General features: G+C 36.5%; 1 protein-coding gene across 1 annotated transcript in view; it reads right to left on the bottom strand.

Annotated features, from left to right (window-relative positions):
* Positions 1–9,274: 9,274 nt before the first annotated feature.
* MMRN2 (multimerin 2) overlaps positions 9,275–13,348 on the bottom strand; it is a gene marked incomplete at its 5' end in the record, with an annotated part of 12,407 nt that continues 8,333 nt past the window's right edge. Inside the window, 2 exons of the mRNA XM_009704292.1 lie at positions 9,275–9,777; positions 10,796–12,706. Coding sequence (XP_009702594.1) covers positions 9,389–9,777; positions 10,796–12,706 — 2,300 coding nt within the window. The remainder of the gene's footprint in view (positions 9,778–10,795; positions 12,707–13,348) is intronic.

Here is a 13,348-nt window from a genome sequence, read left to right as displayed (position 1 = left end):
CAGTAAAACTCTGGGTACTGAATTGAATGTTCAGATTATGGTGCTTTCTGTGAAAGCCTAACAAGCTATATGGATTCAACAGAGATGGAGAATATAAGCTTCTTTTTTTTGCCTTCTACCTGATAAAATCTAGTCAATCCATACCAAGTTTTTTGTGAAACAGCCTGTAGGTTATGAATCTGTTTGTGATACTACTCAGTTTAACAGTTCCTTCTGCCTTTATGTGTGTGCCAGGATTATTTTACTGTCATTTGGAATAGGTAAGAAATCATTTAAATGAACAAAGTTTTATGGTCAGGGCTCCATGCATTTTGTGGCTCCATGATCAGAGATTTGCTACAGAATTTACTCCTTGCCATGAAGTTATCTTAAAAAATGTCTGTTTTAATTTTATTTCTATTGTTGTTTTGGTCACAACAAGAACTGCAAAAATGTGAACCATTAATAAATTAAGGAATGCCTACCCAAGTCTCTAAAGAGCTTGAAACAATCTCTCTTAGAGGTATAGACTGCCTTGGTCATCTCACTTACAGTCTAGTGGGCTCCATAATTGGATGACTATGAAATTTGGCATATTTTTCACAATGCCACATGCAACCAGCATTTTTGCTGTAGAATACTTTACATCTTAATAGAAAGACCATTGATGATGTGTTTTGCCTTCCTAGTTTATTGGGGCTCACTGGTAGGTGCCTGTCATGCTCTGAACTTTTTTCCATACAGGAGGGAATCAGTCAGCTGTAGGAGGATGCTTTTTCATCATTTGACAAAGCTAGGCAGAAGGTAAGTTTTGAAAGGCTTGAGAAATTTACAGACACAAAAGAGGGAAGGCAGGAAGCGCAGGCTGGGCACTCGGAAGATTAGAGAATACAGTAAAGGTCAAAACCAGGAGAACTGAATATGTGACCTGTTGAAGATAAGATCTACAACATGCAGAAAATTTTGAGCTGGGTTGCCCTGATATAAATGCAGGAGGCCATGCCTGTGGGCCACTTAGTGGCCAGTTAGAAAATTCAACACTTGAGACAAGGTAAATCACTGGGTGTTTTAAATTCTAGCTAAGCACATTTTAGAGGGATAGCATTGAAAGATAATTCATGAAGATAAAGTAAGTTAACATAACTTCAAAATTTGGTCTTATTGTGCCAACTACTTGGCATGTACAGCAAATGTAGTTGCCTCCTTTTCTTCACTGATCAAGACAAGTTGGTAAAAAGCCAGAACCCCTCCATGAGGTTACTGTAAGGCAGACTTACTGATTTATAACTCCTTTGGCACTTCAAAGTAGAAGTTAGAAAATAGTACAGTAACTCAAGTTGAAGCTCCAAATGCGTGAATCATCTGAAGAGTGAATACACAGTATTGGAACCATTGAACCTATTTGATAATTTAAGTGCCTATAACTTTGTACTGTAAATCTTGTTCTAGGTAACTTTAAAAAGGGAAGTTATTTATACAGTGTGTTTTGTGCTTTAGTTTAAAAAAAAAAATTACCACCTAGTTGTAGGTACATGTGTACAATTAGATACATGCACACACACATACATATGCCATAGTCGAGATTTGAAGAAGAAAGTTAGGAATAATATTAAAATTGATGAAAAAAATGTTAAAACTCCAGATTGATTTATGCCAGATTATTTGTTGTCTTAAAATATGTACGTGGAGATTGTTTTGTTATGTGTTTAAATTTCCCTTGAAAATACAACTGATAGAAACCAATTTAATGCAGAACTAATGTGATTTGTGAACAATTACAACATTCTAACGTGGGGTTTTTTTTTTAATTATCTAGTTCACATAATGTAAATGGTCAGGCAAAAGATTGCAGTATTTTTATTTTCTATTGTGATGTACAGACTTTATTTAACAGTTCTACATATTTTATAGAAAACTAGCTATTTCAAGGGACTTTTTTTTAAAAAAAAAATAAAGTCATTACTTTTATTCAGTAATGCCTTTAAGTATTAATATGTATTCTGGCTGAGAAGTTCATAGGTGTGTCAACTATGGTTTTAACTTATTTGAAAACAGCAAGAGATACGATATTGTGCCACAATCCTCATGATAAAGGGCTTTTTAAAAACACATTTCTCCGTCCATTGCCAAGAAATATATGATGAGTTTGAAATTGCTAATCATGTCTTTGCACATAATTTTTGCACAGGTAGTTGGAAGATATTTGGTATGAGCCAAAAAAAAGTAAGGGATAAGCTTTTTTTTGTTCCTTCTTTAGGATTTTTATCAATAATAAGAAAAAATGTTTATGTAGGTACCCTGCTAGCTTAAACTTTCAGAGCATGGAGATTTATTTAAATTACCCATTCCTATTTTGAATATTTTTTAATTTGTTTTAAAAGTTGCCACAGCATTATTAGCTGTAAACTTGTTTTGTGAATTTTTTAATTCATTTTTCCCAAGTCTTCAGGAAACCACTGCTTGAAGGGTGAATTTTGATAATTTGTAATTATTCACTTATTTTCTTCTCCATTGTTTAGGCGTTTGCAAAGCAATAGGGTGGTGATCTTTGGTAGACATCTTAAGACCTAAATTGATTTACACATTTACTTCAACACAGAAGTGAGCTGACTGCTGCAAAGGTGATCTTTGAGAGAAAAAAAAATAAATCTTTTCACCTTAAGCTTAACCTTAATTTTTCAGCGCTTCAGTTGCTAGGTTCATACTCAAACATATCATGCATGTGCAGTTTTCATTGTCCTGAGCAGGAGCTGCTAGGTCTTTAGCATTCCTTGATATTCCAAAAAAATGTTATCACTGAAGGATCTGGTTGCATAAAGCACCTGAGCACATACCTATATTCCATGCAAAGTCATTCACTGTTTGGAGCCTAAGTATGTCTATACTGATATTTTAACAATCATTTGGGAAAAAAACCCCACAACTTCCTTCAAAGCTAGCCCGCTATTTTTTACATAATAAGCATACTTAGTGCAGGCTCTAAAGCTAAGTTGTTGCTTTATGCAATACTGTAGAGTTCAGAAGCCTTTAAAGTCAGAGAGGGTAATAGGATTCTTCTGTTGGAGTGGGATTAATCTTATTTTGTTGGTCAAAATTTTAAGCATTTGTCATCCAAAAAAATATGCCGCAAAACTGGCCAATTTTTTTTTTCCTTTATTTTAAATATAAAAATCAGAAGTGTGGAAAATATCTTGGGGACTATCAAGACTGTGCCTTGGAACTTCTTAAGCGCTCACATACAGAGGAGGCTTTTTGTGTTTATTTAACCTGTTCCGTGTGATTTCAGGTGGAAAATAATTTGAGTCACTTTTTACTGTTACAGCAACTGAAAGGAAAGCTTTTGTGTTCCTGGTTAACTTGTAAATTCCACACGAAATGTGATATTCCTAGAGAAAAATGTAGGCTTACATTTTGAGTTTATTCCAAGTCTTACTCAATATGTAATTTTTCCTGAGTTTTACTCAAGAAACGGATAGTTTTCCCAATATCAATCACTTTTTCGCAATTATTTTCTTAATTAGTCTATTTTGAGGTATTGAATAAAATATAAAATTAATGTTTTAAGTTACCTCCACAGTAGTCTGGAATCAAATTTTAGATCTTGATCTAAATGACCATTTGAATGTGTTTATAAAAATCATTTGGATACATTTCATCTACTCTGTCTTCTCTATCTTCACAGACTGGATTTTAATGGTCTATAATGTTTGAAAATCAAAGATACTAAGTTAAAAAACATTCTTTCGCTGTTGGACATATTTTTAAAGGGAAGCTACCTGCTCATCTTCTGTCAAACATGAGTGATTAGCGCTTTCTCATTCTTCTGACAGTGCCTCTGAAGTCAAAAGTATTTATCCTGTGCCCACAATCTTTATTCCAAGTAAAGGTGATGTCTAAAAATGGCTGGCAATGTTGCACGATACAGTGCTTTATGGAGCCTTGGTGTATTAGCCTTGGTTGGTGTAGCAGAAGTGGAGTGCACATTACTTCTTATTTTTGAACAAATCTCATGCAATTGTTGCTTTGTAATATTTTACTGTTGAATGCAATTATAGAAGCCCACATCGTGTAGTGACATTTGTGCTCTGACATGCCATGCCCAAAATGAAATGTACTATATTGTATACAAGAAGAATAAATAACATTGTAGTTAACCTAGAGAAGATGTAAATAAAATATGAAAGAAGAGTGGAACAAGAGAAATGGTCACTCTCTTGTGTGTGTTATATGCCAGAAGTGTAGAATACTCCTTTAAAAATGTAACACACTAATGTATTTTGTACAGCATCTGCTTTAGAAGGTGCCTTATTGAGTTTACCATGAATTGCTTGTTCTGTACACAGATTATGTCCAATGTATCATTTTTAAGTAAATAACCTTATTTTAGTACACATTAGTAATGTGTTTTGTTACTATAAGAATTTGCCTTAAAAATGTAATGACTTGGAAATCGTAATACTGTAACTAAATAATTCCCTACTTTTTAATAACTTGTTTATGTTTTTTTCCCAACAGTCTTTGAATAAGTTGTTAATGATCACTTTTTTGTTCAATGGTGTCCAGAATTACTTGGTGCTCTGTAAGTTCAGGCTTCTGTATTCCTTGGACTAGATTTAGGCACAACAGTAAAACCAGTGCTTCCTTCTCCTAATATTTATCTCTGTCTTATAGCAAAGCCAGAAGCAAGTCAAAATTTAATAATTCTTTTATTTGAACATATGCAAGTTCACTATGTGTTGGTTTTATCCATATAAATTTGCCTCAAGCTCATCAAGTAAAAAGACGAAAAATAAAAGGGGTGGGGGATTCTGTAATTGTGTTTTGTTCCCTCTGTGTACAACAGTCATGTGTAGTGATATCCAAATTAAGAGATTTGAGCTTATGTGCTGTTGGTTACAAAATTATGCAGGTGCTTTTGTGCAGCCTGCTAAATTCACTCTGGTTTCTATGATTCAAGCAAATGAAGACCAATCAAAGGGATGTCTCATCTGTGAGTACACAATTCTATAAGATCTCAGAATTTATTTTCTCATTGCAGAAATGTATTGGCTACTCCTCTCTGTAGAGTTCGCTTTTAGTTTGCAAGCAGGAAGAAGTAAGATCAATTTCTATTCTCTTTTTGCCTTTGATCAGGAAGAATCTTAGTTTTGTTAGCTGAGCATCTTATAAACTATTATTAGTATATTATAAAGATAATTATAAATTCCCCCCCGCCCTGTGAAATCAAGTGTTAAATTCTTGCAATAGAGTTCTGAAAAGTACACTGGAAGACTAGACGGTATGTCATTTCAAAGCTTTTTTTTCCTTAATACATAAAACCAGGAAATTATACTGCACAAAGATTTGGTCTCCTTAAGATCAGTATCTTGGCAAAGTAAACTTTTTCTTATGGTTGTGGCTATTGTGGAGTTTGTGGAATATCTTCACTGGTTGCAGTGATCATGGTTGGATTGAAAAGTGAGATTTTTATATTAGCGTTACAGGAGGACATAATGAAAATACTGTGGGTAAGTGAAACTTTCTGCAGCAGTCTTTGTTTTGATGAGCACTCCTCCCCGGCCCCATGTTGCTTCTTGAACTGCCCACGGGATGGTGCTATATCCTAAAGATGGGAAGATTACTTCTAAAAAATGGGGGGATGATAAGTGAAAGTAAGTTCTATTGCCTGCTTATAATAAATATCAAACTGTTATCATTTATGTATGATTATTTTTGATCTCTGTATAAAAATGTGTTACTGATGAGCTTACATCAGTATGTAAGAACTGAAACAGCTATATGCAGTGGCATGTCTGAAAACTCCACATGTATATTTTGTGTGCAAGCCAAAAAGCATACTGAGTAGTTGGTGAATTAAATCACAAGGGTTTAAATAAATTGCAGAAGTACCACTAATTTAATAAAGGATCAGATTTAATTCCATTAATTTCATTAATCCCTTCTGCAGCTTTATCTTCACCTCTCCCCAAAATACCACCTCAGTCTTTCTCACTGCTGTTAGTGTAGTAAGTCAATACTAGCTGTGAATCTGAGTCATGAGCGGCCCGCTACTGTGGGTTGACCACCTCATGGATCTGGTTCGTGAGGGGAAACCACCACAGACTTCAGAGACTGGCTTGATGTCGATATTTGAAATGAGTTCAGATGAATTTGACTGCAGAATTCAGGCAGTGATGGATCTATAGATAGTATAATAGTTTGTATACAATGGGTACTTGCATTTTGAGTAAAGCAAGGAGATCATTTTAGTAATGGAAAAGAAAAAACATTAGGAGACTTTAATTTTAAAATGTAAAGTACTATAAGGTACTGGCATTCGTAAAGCAGTAAAAGTTTCAATAACAAAATAATTACATGATGACATTAAGATGCATAGCTTTTTTATCTTTTTATAAAGCTTAGTGATTTGGTCTACAAATCCAGAAACCTTGAACTATTGGCAAAGTTTTCTGGCAGATTTTTGGGAAGTACTAAGAGAAGTTGGAAGCTCTTTTTTTTTTTTTTTAAATTTGAGGCTCACATTGTCTATATATATCTTGGAGTGAGCATACGTATTGCTGTGCCTATTGGTGCTTAGCTGAAGCTGCCATCAGGCATGCTAGTCTAGTTGGTCTGCTATGAGATAAACTGAAGCAACTTGTCTACTCTTACAGACAACTCTTTCTTCCTAATGCCTATGGTCAGCTGCAGTTTGGTTTTCATGTTTGAAAATTCCCCGTTCTTAATCCACTGAGCTAACCAATAGGTATGTTTTAAATTGTCAATTAATCATCCTTGTCCTCTTGCCAGTTTTGTGGCGAATTTTTCTTTCCTCTAGGTCCTAATCTGGAGTCCGCTGTCTCTTAATTAAAATGGTTTCTTCTAATCTGTTGCCTAAAAATGCAGGTCATGGTGTTGTGGCTGTGTTAATCGTACCAAAAAAATCAACAAACCAACCCCCCAAAAAAACCCACAAATAACAAACCAAGTGTTTTGGGGGGAGTTTAAAGAAATTTATAACAGTAGTCAAATAGTTTGCTTGTATTTAGGAGGTGGTTTAGGTGGAAGTTTATTTGAAAGCTGATATTTAAAAAAAACAACACAACCACAACCCAGTAGCTTGATCGTCTTTCTCTTGTCGCTTGAGAAGGAAATCGGGTTTCCTGGCTTATGCAGCCACTAGAATGTTTTTAGCCTGTTATCTTTCATAAATTTTTTGCTTCATAGTCTAAAAATGAAAGTCTTCAGTGAAGTATGTCTTCTTTGTATATGCAGGTGGCTAACTTAAGCACATATTTTCAGAATACAAATATGAAAACATCTTTAAATTAACATTGTGTTCACTCTGGAATCAATGATCTCTGAACTTGCCTGGCTTATTCTTCAACAAAAGTGGGCTCTGGTAAGCACAAGGGTGCCAAACCTTTAAAAGTCCTGTCTGGATGAACTGCTATCCTGTCTACTACCTACCATGTTCTTTTCCAAGTAGCTACATGGTTTTTGTTCCAGTTAAAGCTTTCTGTCAAAGCTTTAAAAACAAGCGAAGTGGGGTTTAAATGTATACAGATATATCTCCCCTGTCTGTATTTAATTGTGGACCTTAGCTGGTAGCTGCAGAATTGGTGTGCACTGAAATGGGGTGTTCCTTGAGCTACGTTGCCGTAGGCAGCACACTTGGCTTGGCACTGCAGAACACTGCCACCACGAAAGCCCATAACTGGAGGACCATTGGTAAAAACATCTGGGTCACCCTCATGTAGTAACTTTGTACTGAAAGAATCCAATCTACAATGTGATGCTTTTCTTCCTTTTTGACATTTCACCTCTTCAAATTTTTCTTCTCTTCCTTCCCTCAGGTATTTGAGCGATCTGTGGGACAGAAGATGACACTGAGCTTGTGGGCACTTTGTGCTGCCTGCTGCAGAGCAGTGCAAGATGTGGCCCTATGCTAGATAAACGGGCAGACTGCACCTGTTAATCTCGTGTGAAAATCAGCATTGGCTAGGAGTAGATGGGAGATCATTTTTAGTCATTTACTTTGGATTTTTTTTTCTTAGCAAGTCAGTAGCCAAAACTGCTTTGTAGCTTTATTTCAAAAGATACAGATTGTCTGCTTGTCAAACTCTTGTCTTAAATGCAGTATGTATTGGTACAGATGTGGTTTATTATAATAGTTTTGTAGTTTAAGGTTGCTTAGAATACAAGTAGGTGGGGACAAAACCCCATAATGGTAGGATAGATTTCTGTCAGAAAATGCTGCCTTAAAAAGGGCATAATTTGCCTCTTCCATCAAAAATATTGGGAATTTCTAATTGTTTTAATATGGTTTTCTAAGGCATTAGGATAGACAAGGAAAAATAACACAGTAATTGAACTTCTTTAAAATGAAAGCCTTTGGGATATTTTATTTGATAGAAGAAGAGTTCAGGACATGACCAGACGTGGTCATCTTGGGATTTTGGAAATTAAAAAAAAATCCACAGTTAAGAAATTCTACTCTTTGGTTTACTCTAATTATAAATTTATTTTATATTCAACAATGACAGCAGACCGATAAGCTTGCCTTTTTGCTGTTAGTTTTATTTGCCTGCTTGCTTGCTTGGTTTTAAACTACTTACTAAATACTGAACTCTGGGCTGGATTAATGATTCTTCAGGATTATCTTTAGAAATAGCCTGCATTTTCACCAATATTTTTTTAATATTGTTGACATTTTCCTAATGTCTAAATGTAGATGTAATTCCTCTTAATGATGTTGTATTAGTATTAAATTTTTGCAGTGTAGTTGAGGTACAGTGCAGGCCTAGAGGCAAAAAGGTGAGGCCATTTCTAAGATCCTTGCTTGTAAGACTATCATAGGGTGTATCTTCCTGGTTTTGATCTCTTCTGGTGTTCAGGTTTTGCACAGACTGAAACATTGAATTGGAGTCAGTTGCAGAAGCTTCCAAGACAGTCTGTGACTGCCTGTGGTCCACAGAGAGCTAAAAGGTAAAACTGTCCTAGCTTCTTGGTTTTAAGCTACTATTCACAAAATATGAGAGTTGATACATACAGTCCTTCCTGTATTTGCCATAGGAGGATACCCTTTTGCCAAGGGAAAGGAGAAATTATTTGTGTTACAAGTGAAGAAAGTCCCACATAACATTTTTTTCTAATTAAGTGCAGTTCTCACAGTGGAAAGATTTGGGAATGTGTGTGCTGATACATTTGGAGTCCAAACTATTAGCTTATCACTTGAAAGAAAATCCCATTGCTGCTCATAAGCAACTAATCAAAAGCCAAACACTTCCAGAAAAGAAGCATGAAGACAAATCTAGGGTAGTGCTATGTTTAAACACATGCAGTAGGATTGAGTACATCACAGATGAAGCAATAGTGAATTGATCCATTGCATCGATGGAAAGATACCAATAAAACAAAGTGTCACTATTCAAGTTTTAAATATTAAGAATCCACCCATTGTTGTCCCAGGTGGACTCCGTTTCACTACAGAGCCCTGCAGCAATTCAAAGCATACTTTCTCCCCCTTCTCCATTTCTGCCATAGCAAAAGTAGTCATGGTGTTTCCATTTGGTGTTTTCCTCTGACTACTGGAGAGAGTTCTTTTGTACCCACGGCTAAAGGAGAGTTGTCCTAATGCTGGTCCTGAGCTAAACTCCACAGAGATGACAAACAGGTAAACACCTTTATGCGGTGCTTTAAAGTAGCCGTGTTCAGGGAAATAGCTGTTTCCGTAATTGAGGTAAGTTTCATTAAACCTCAGAGTTTTTTCTTTATCCTTTCCTTCTGAAAATCCCACATGGAATGCCACCAATGAGTCTGAAAAAGAAAGAGGAACAGGATTTTAGCAGTGAGTGCTCTTCTCTCCCCAGGATCATCAGGGTGGGAGATAAGGTGAAGCCCTGTCAGGCCTGATTTCTGTATGCTCCTTTGCAGAGCTTGAAATGGGTACGTGCCTGGCATTAGATCAAATGGTTGCCTGGAAATATCTGAACCATTGCTCTTGGAAAAGTATAAGGCTGAGGCCACCCAGGGGGAAAAAAAAAGTAGCGCTTTTTTGCTGTCCTAAAAATAAATTAGTTTGAAATATATTTTCTGCTTATTCAGTCCTAACTAGAGTTTTGCAGCACAGATGCCTAAAGGGGCTGACTTTTGCTCTGTCATACGTCCCTAACAAGGGCTATAATCATGAAAGCCCATGGCAAAGCTGTGGTGGTTGTAATTACCAGGTGCTTATGGCCACATGTTTACAGGGCAAGGGAACTGGCCAGTCACAGCAAAGTACAAGCTGAAAACTTGTCTCTGAAGCTTAGCCATAAGAGAGAGAGTGCACTCTCTGGTCAGTCCTCCCTGTTCCACTTATGCAAATTATAGCAGTTCATTTAATGGATCTGTCCGCTTTAGGAAGGATTTGGTGCTTTGAGTACACCTCTTCCAGACTCAAATAACAGGAAGAAGCAGCAAGACCAGGAAGCCTCGCACTCCCTGCTAGCTTCAAAAGAGAAAACTGCTACTACATTAACGTGAGCATCTACAAACAAAATTTGTGTTCTAAACATCTAAAGTTGAATTAGTTCAAGGCCAATTTCCCACCAGCTATAATGGGTGTAAATTTACTGGCCTCAAGCAAAGTGCAGCAGTGTATTAACTTGATTCTCCCTCAAACTGTTTATTTTGGTGGAGGGGGAGGATGTAGATAATGTCAGAATTTCTCCCTCCAGCATCCTACAAGATATCTGACAGGTCTCACAACTAATAAGCAGTGTGTGTGGAACTTACAGCAGGGCCCAGAAAGAAGCTAGACCTGCACATGAGCAAGTAAAAGAAAAGAACCCACCTTTTTCCAAAAGTTCTGTCTGCGCTGTGTTTCTTCCACTTATCATTTGCGTGTTTTCTCTGTGCTTCTCAGGCTTTTTCTTGTCTCTTTGCTTGTCTTGACCTTTCTGTTGCCTTCTCACTTTTCTGGTCAGCATTGACTGAATCTTTGTAACATCCAGACTTACATTTGAGGCAACTAATTCTTCATTGCTTTCAAATAGCTTTTTAAAAATCAGCAGATGTTCCTCCAGCTTCCACTTGAGGGTTGCTAAATCTGCTGAGATAATTTCCACAGAAATGTTGAGTGGCTCAATTACATTTGCAGTTGTATGGTTGCAGCAGAGATTCATGTCACTTCTGGATTCATGCCTCTTGATTGCCAGGCTCAAGTGTTTGATATCATTCTTCAGAGTCATGATATCATTGTAAGATGAGCTATCCAAGGAGTCATCTTTGGCAGCCTCATAGTTAGGTTCCATATGTTCTATGATGCTGTGTTGACTACTAACTTCATCTAGAGTAGAGGATGTTTGCGTTTCTTCTTTGGGGTGCTTAGGAGATGTACGAGTACCATGGTTATTCTGTTGACCTCTCTCCAAGAGATGAAATCTCTTTATAAGAGATTCTAAAGTCACATTTTGTTCTTGGAGTTTATCTGAGATATGTCTGAGAGATTCTTGCAGCTGGAATGCTGATGATGTTAGGATACTAGGATCTTTTTCAAACAAAACTTCCATAAATTCTTCTCCCAGTAAAGCCTCTAGTGCTGCTTCATGCCGCTTGGCATCTTCCAAAAGAGAGCCGAAAGAACTGTTGAGATACTTGATGTGTTGATGAATTTCTTCATCTTTCTTTTTCAAGAAGCCTATGTCTTCTGAAAAAGTCATAACTTCCAACTGAAGCTGTCTGTTTTCTTCTTGACGGAGGTTAAGGGACTGATAGATAGATGGAAAAGCTGAGGAGAGGTCTTCAATTTCATTCCTCAAGAGATCTCTGAAAACTGACTCTAAGTGCTTCATATCCTTTAAGTTTGATTGAGTGCCTTCAAGGGAATAAGTGATATTCTTTAAATCTTCCTCCAGTACATCGGTGTCAGAAGACACTCTCTGGCAATTACATTCTTCCATGTACCTCAACAGATCTGAATAGTTTTCCTGAAGATTTGAGAGAGTATAGTTGAGCTCTGATATTTGCCTTTCCATTGCTGCATTGTTTTCTTCTATAATAAGTGATTTCTCCATTAAAGTTACTGTAAGATCTTCTGACCTATACTTTGAGATATTTCTTTTTAATTCCTTAAACCACTTCTCTAAAACTGCAATATTCTCAAAGGCCACATCTGACTCCATGTGAAGTTCTTTAAACTGCTTTGCATGTCCTGCTAGAATGTCATTTATTTGTCTGATGGTTAACTGGGTATTTGAATCTTTGGGACCGTGATGTGAGGAGAATTCTGTTAAATTTTTTTTCAAAGTCTCAAATTTATTTTCAAGATTGTTTTGCTGTTGTTTCATGTTTGCTATGCTGTTGTTCAAAGCTAAGAAATGGGACTGCTGTATCTTATGAAACTTCTTGAGTTTTGTGTCGGTGTCTGCCTTGATTGTGCTGAGATTATAGTGAATACTAGCCTGCTGCGTTTGCAATTGGTTCTCTATGTCTCTTTTCACCTGATCAACTTTCACTATGTTTTCTTGGACTTTTGATTCAAATTTAGTTCCCAGCTCCTGGAATTCCTTCTTGGGCACAGTGCTCTCTTGGAATTTTTCTATGCTTTTCTTGTTGGCTTTCACATCATGGGACAGGTTTCTTATTATGTCCGAGAGGTTCTGTAAGCTTCTGTTGAAGCTTGCCCACATTGGATTAAAATGTTTCCTTAGAAAATTCTCCACATGGGGAAACAAAACTTGCTGCAGGAGCCTTTCCTGTAGATCTGTTAACACAGTTTTAAAAAAAAATAATTTAATTACATGTAAATTCTACTTTTGGAACACATCTTCATTTGGCCAGGGTAACTCAAGTATGTATTTTTCTATAGTAACTGCCATCTTACTCCCCAAAATCTGACCGCTTGATAAATTTTGACAATTGTAAAAATAGCATAATTTTAAATCAAGGTTCTTGTGAAGCACATAGTGTCTTTGAGTCTGCAGACAATAACTTAGATATGTATTGACTGCCCCATTTAAGTCATAAAAATACTGCATTTTGAAACCCGTGGACAAGCAGTTTTGTAAGTGGCCATAATTGCCCATTTTCACAACGGTTCTTAGCTGGTGAGCTCTTGCTTATTTGGCTGTCTCATAATATTCTTCTTTTTCTGATGCTTTCTACAATGCCCCTTCTACTTCACAAAGTTATACAGCGTCTTAACTGAATATTCCAGGCCATGACTAAATAACTTCAAAAATCTGTGAAGTATCTGTACCAGGTGTGAATTATACTAAGACTTGATTTCTAACTTTAATGTTCAAACTTGAGTGCCTTGAAGTTCACTGAGGACAACAGTCTGTATCATTTGAAATGTTTCTGTGAGCCAGTGGCTCACATTAGTAGGTCAAATTCAGTAGCTCTT

Source organism: Cariama cristata, unplaced genomic scaffold (genome assembly GCF_000690535.1).
Source record: "Cariama cristata isolate BGI_N322 unplaced genomic scaffold, ASM69053v1 scaffold7767, whole genome shotgun sequence".
NCBI lineage: Eukaryota > Metazoa > Chordata > Aves > Cariamiformes > Cariamidae > Cariama > Cariama cristata.
The sequence above is the reverse complement of the archived record's forward strand: the minus strand, read 5'-3'. Positions and strand labels throughout refer to the sequence as shown.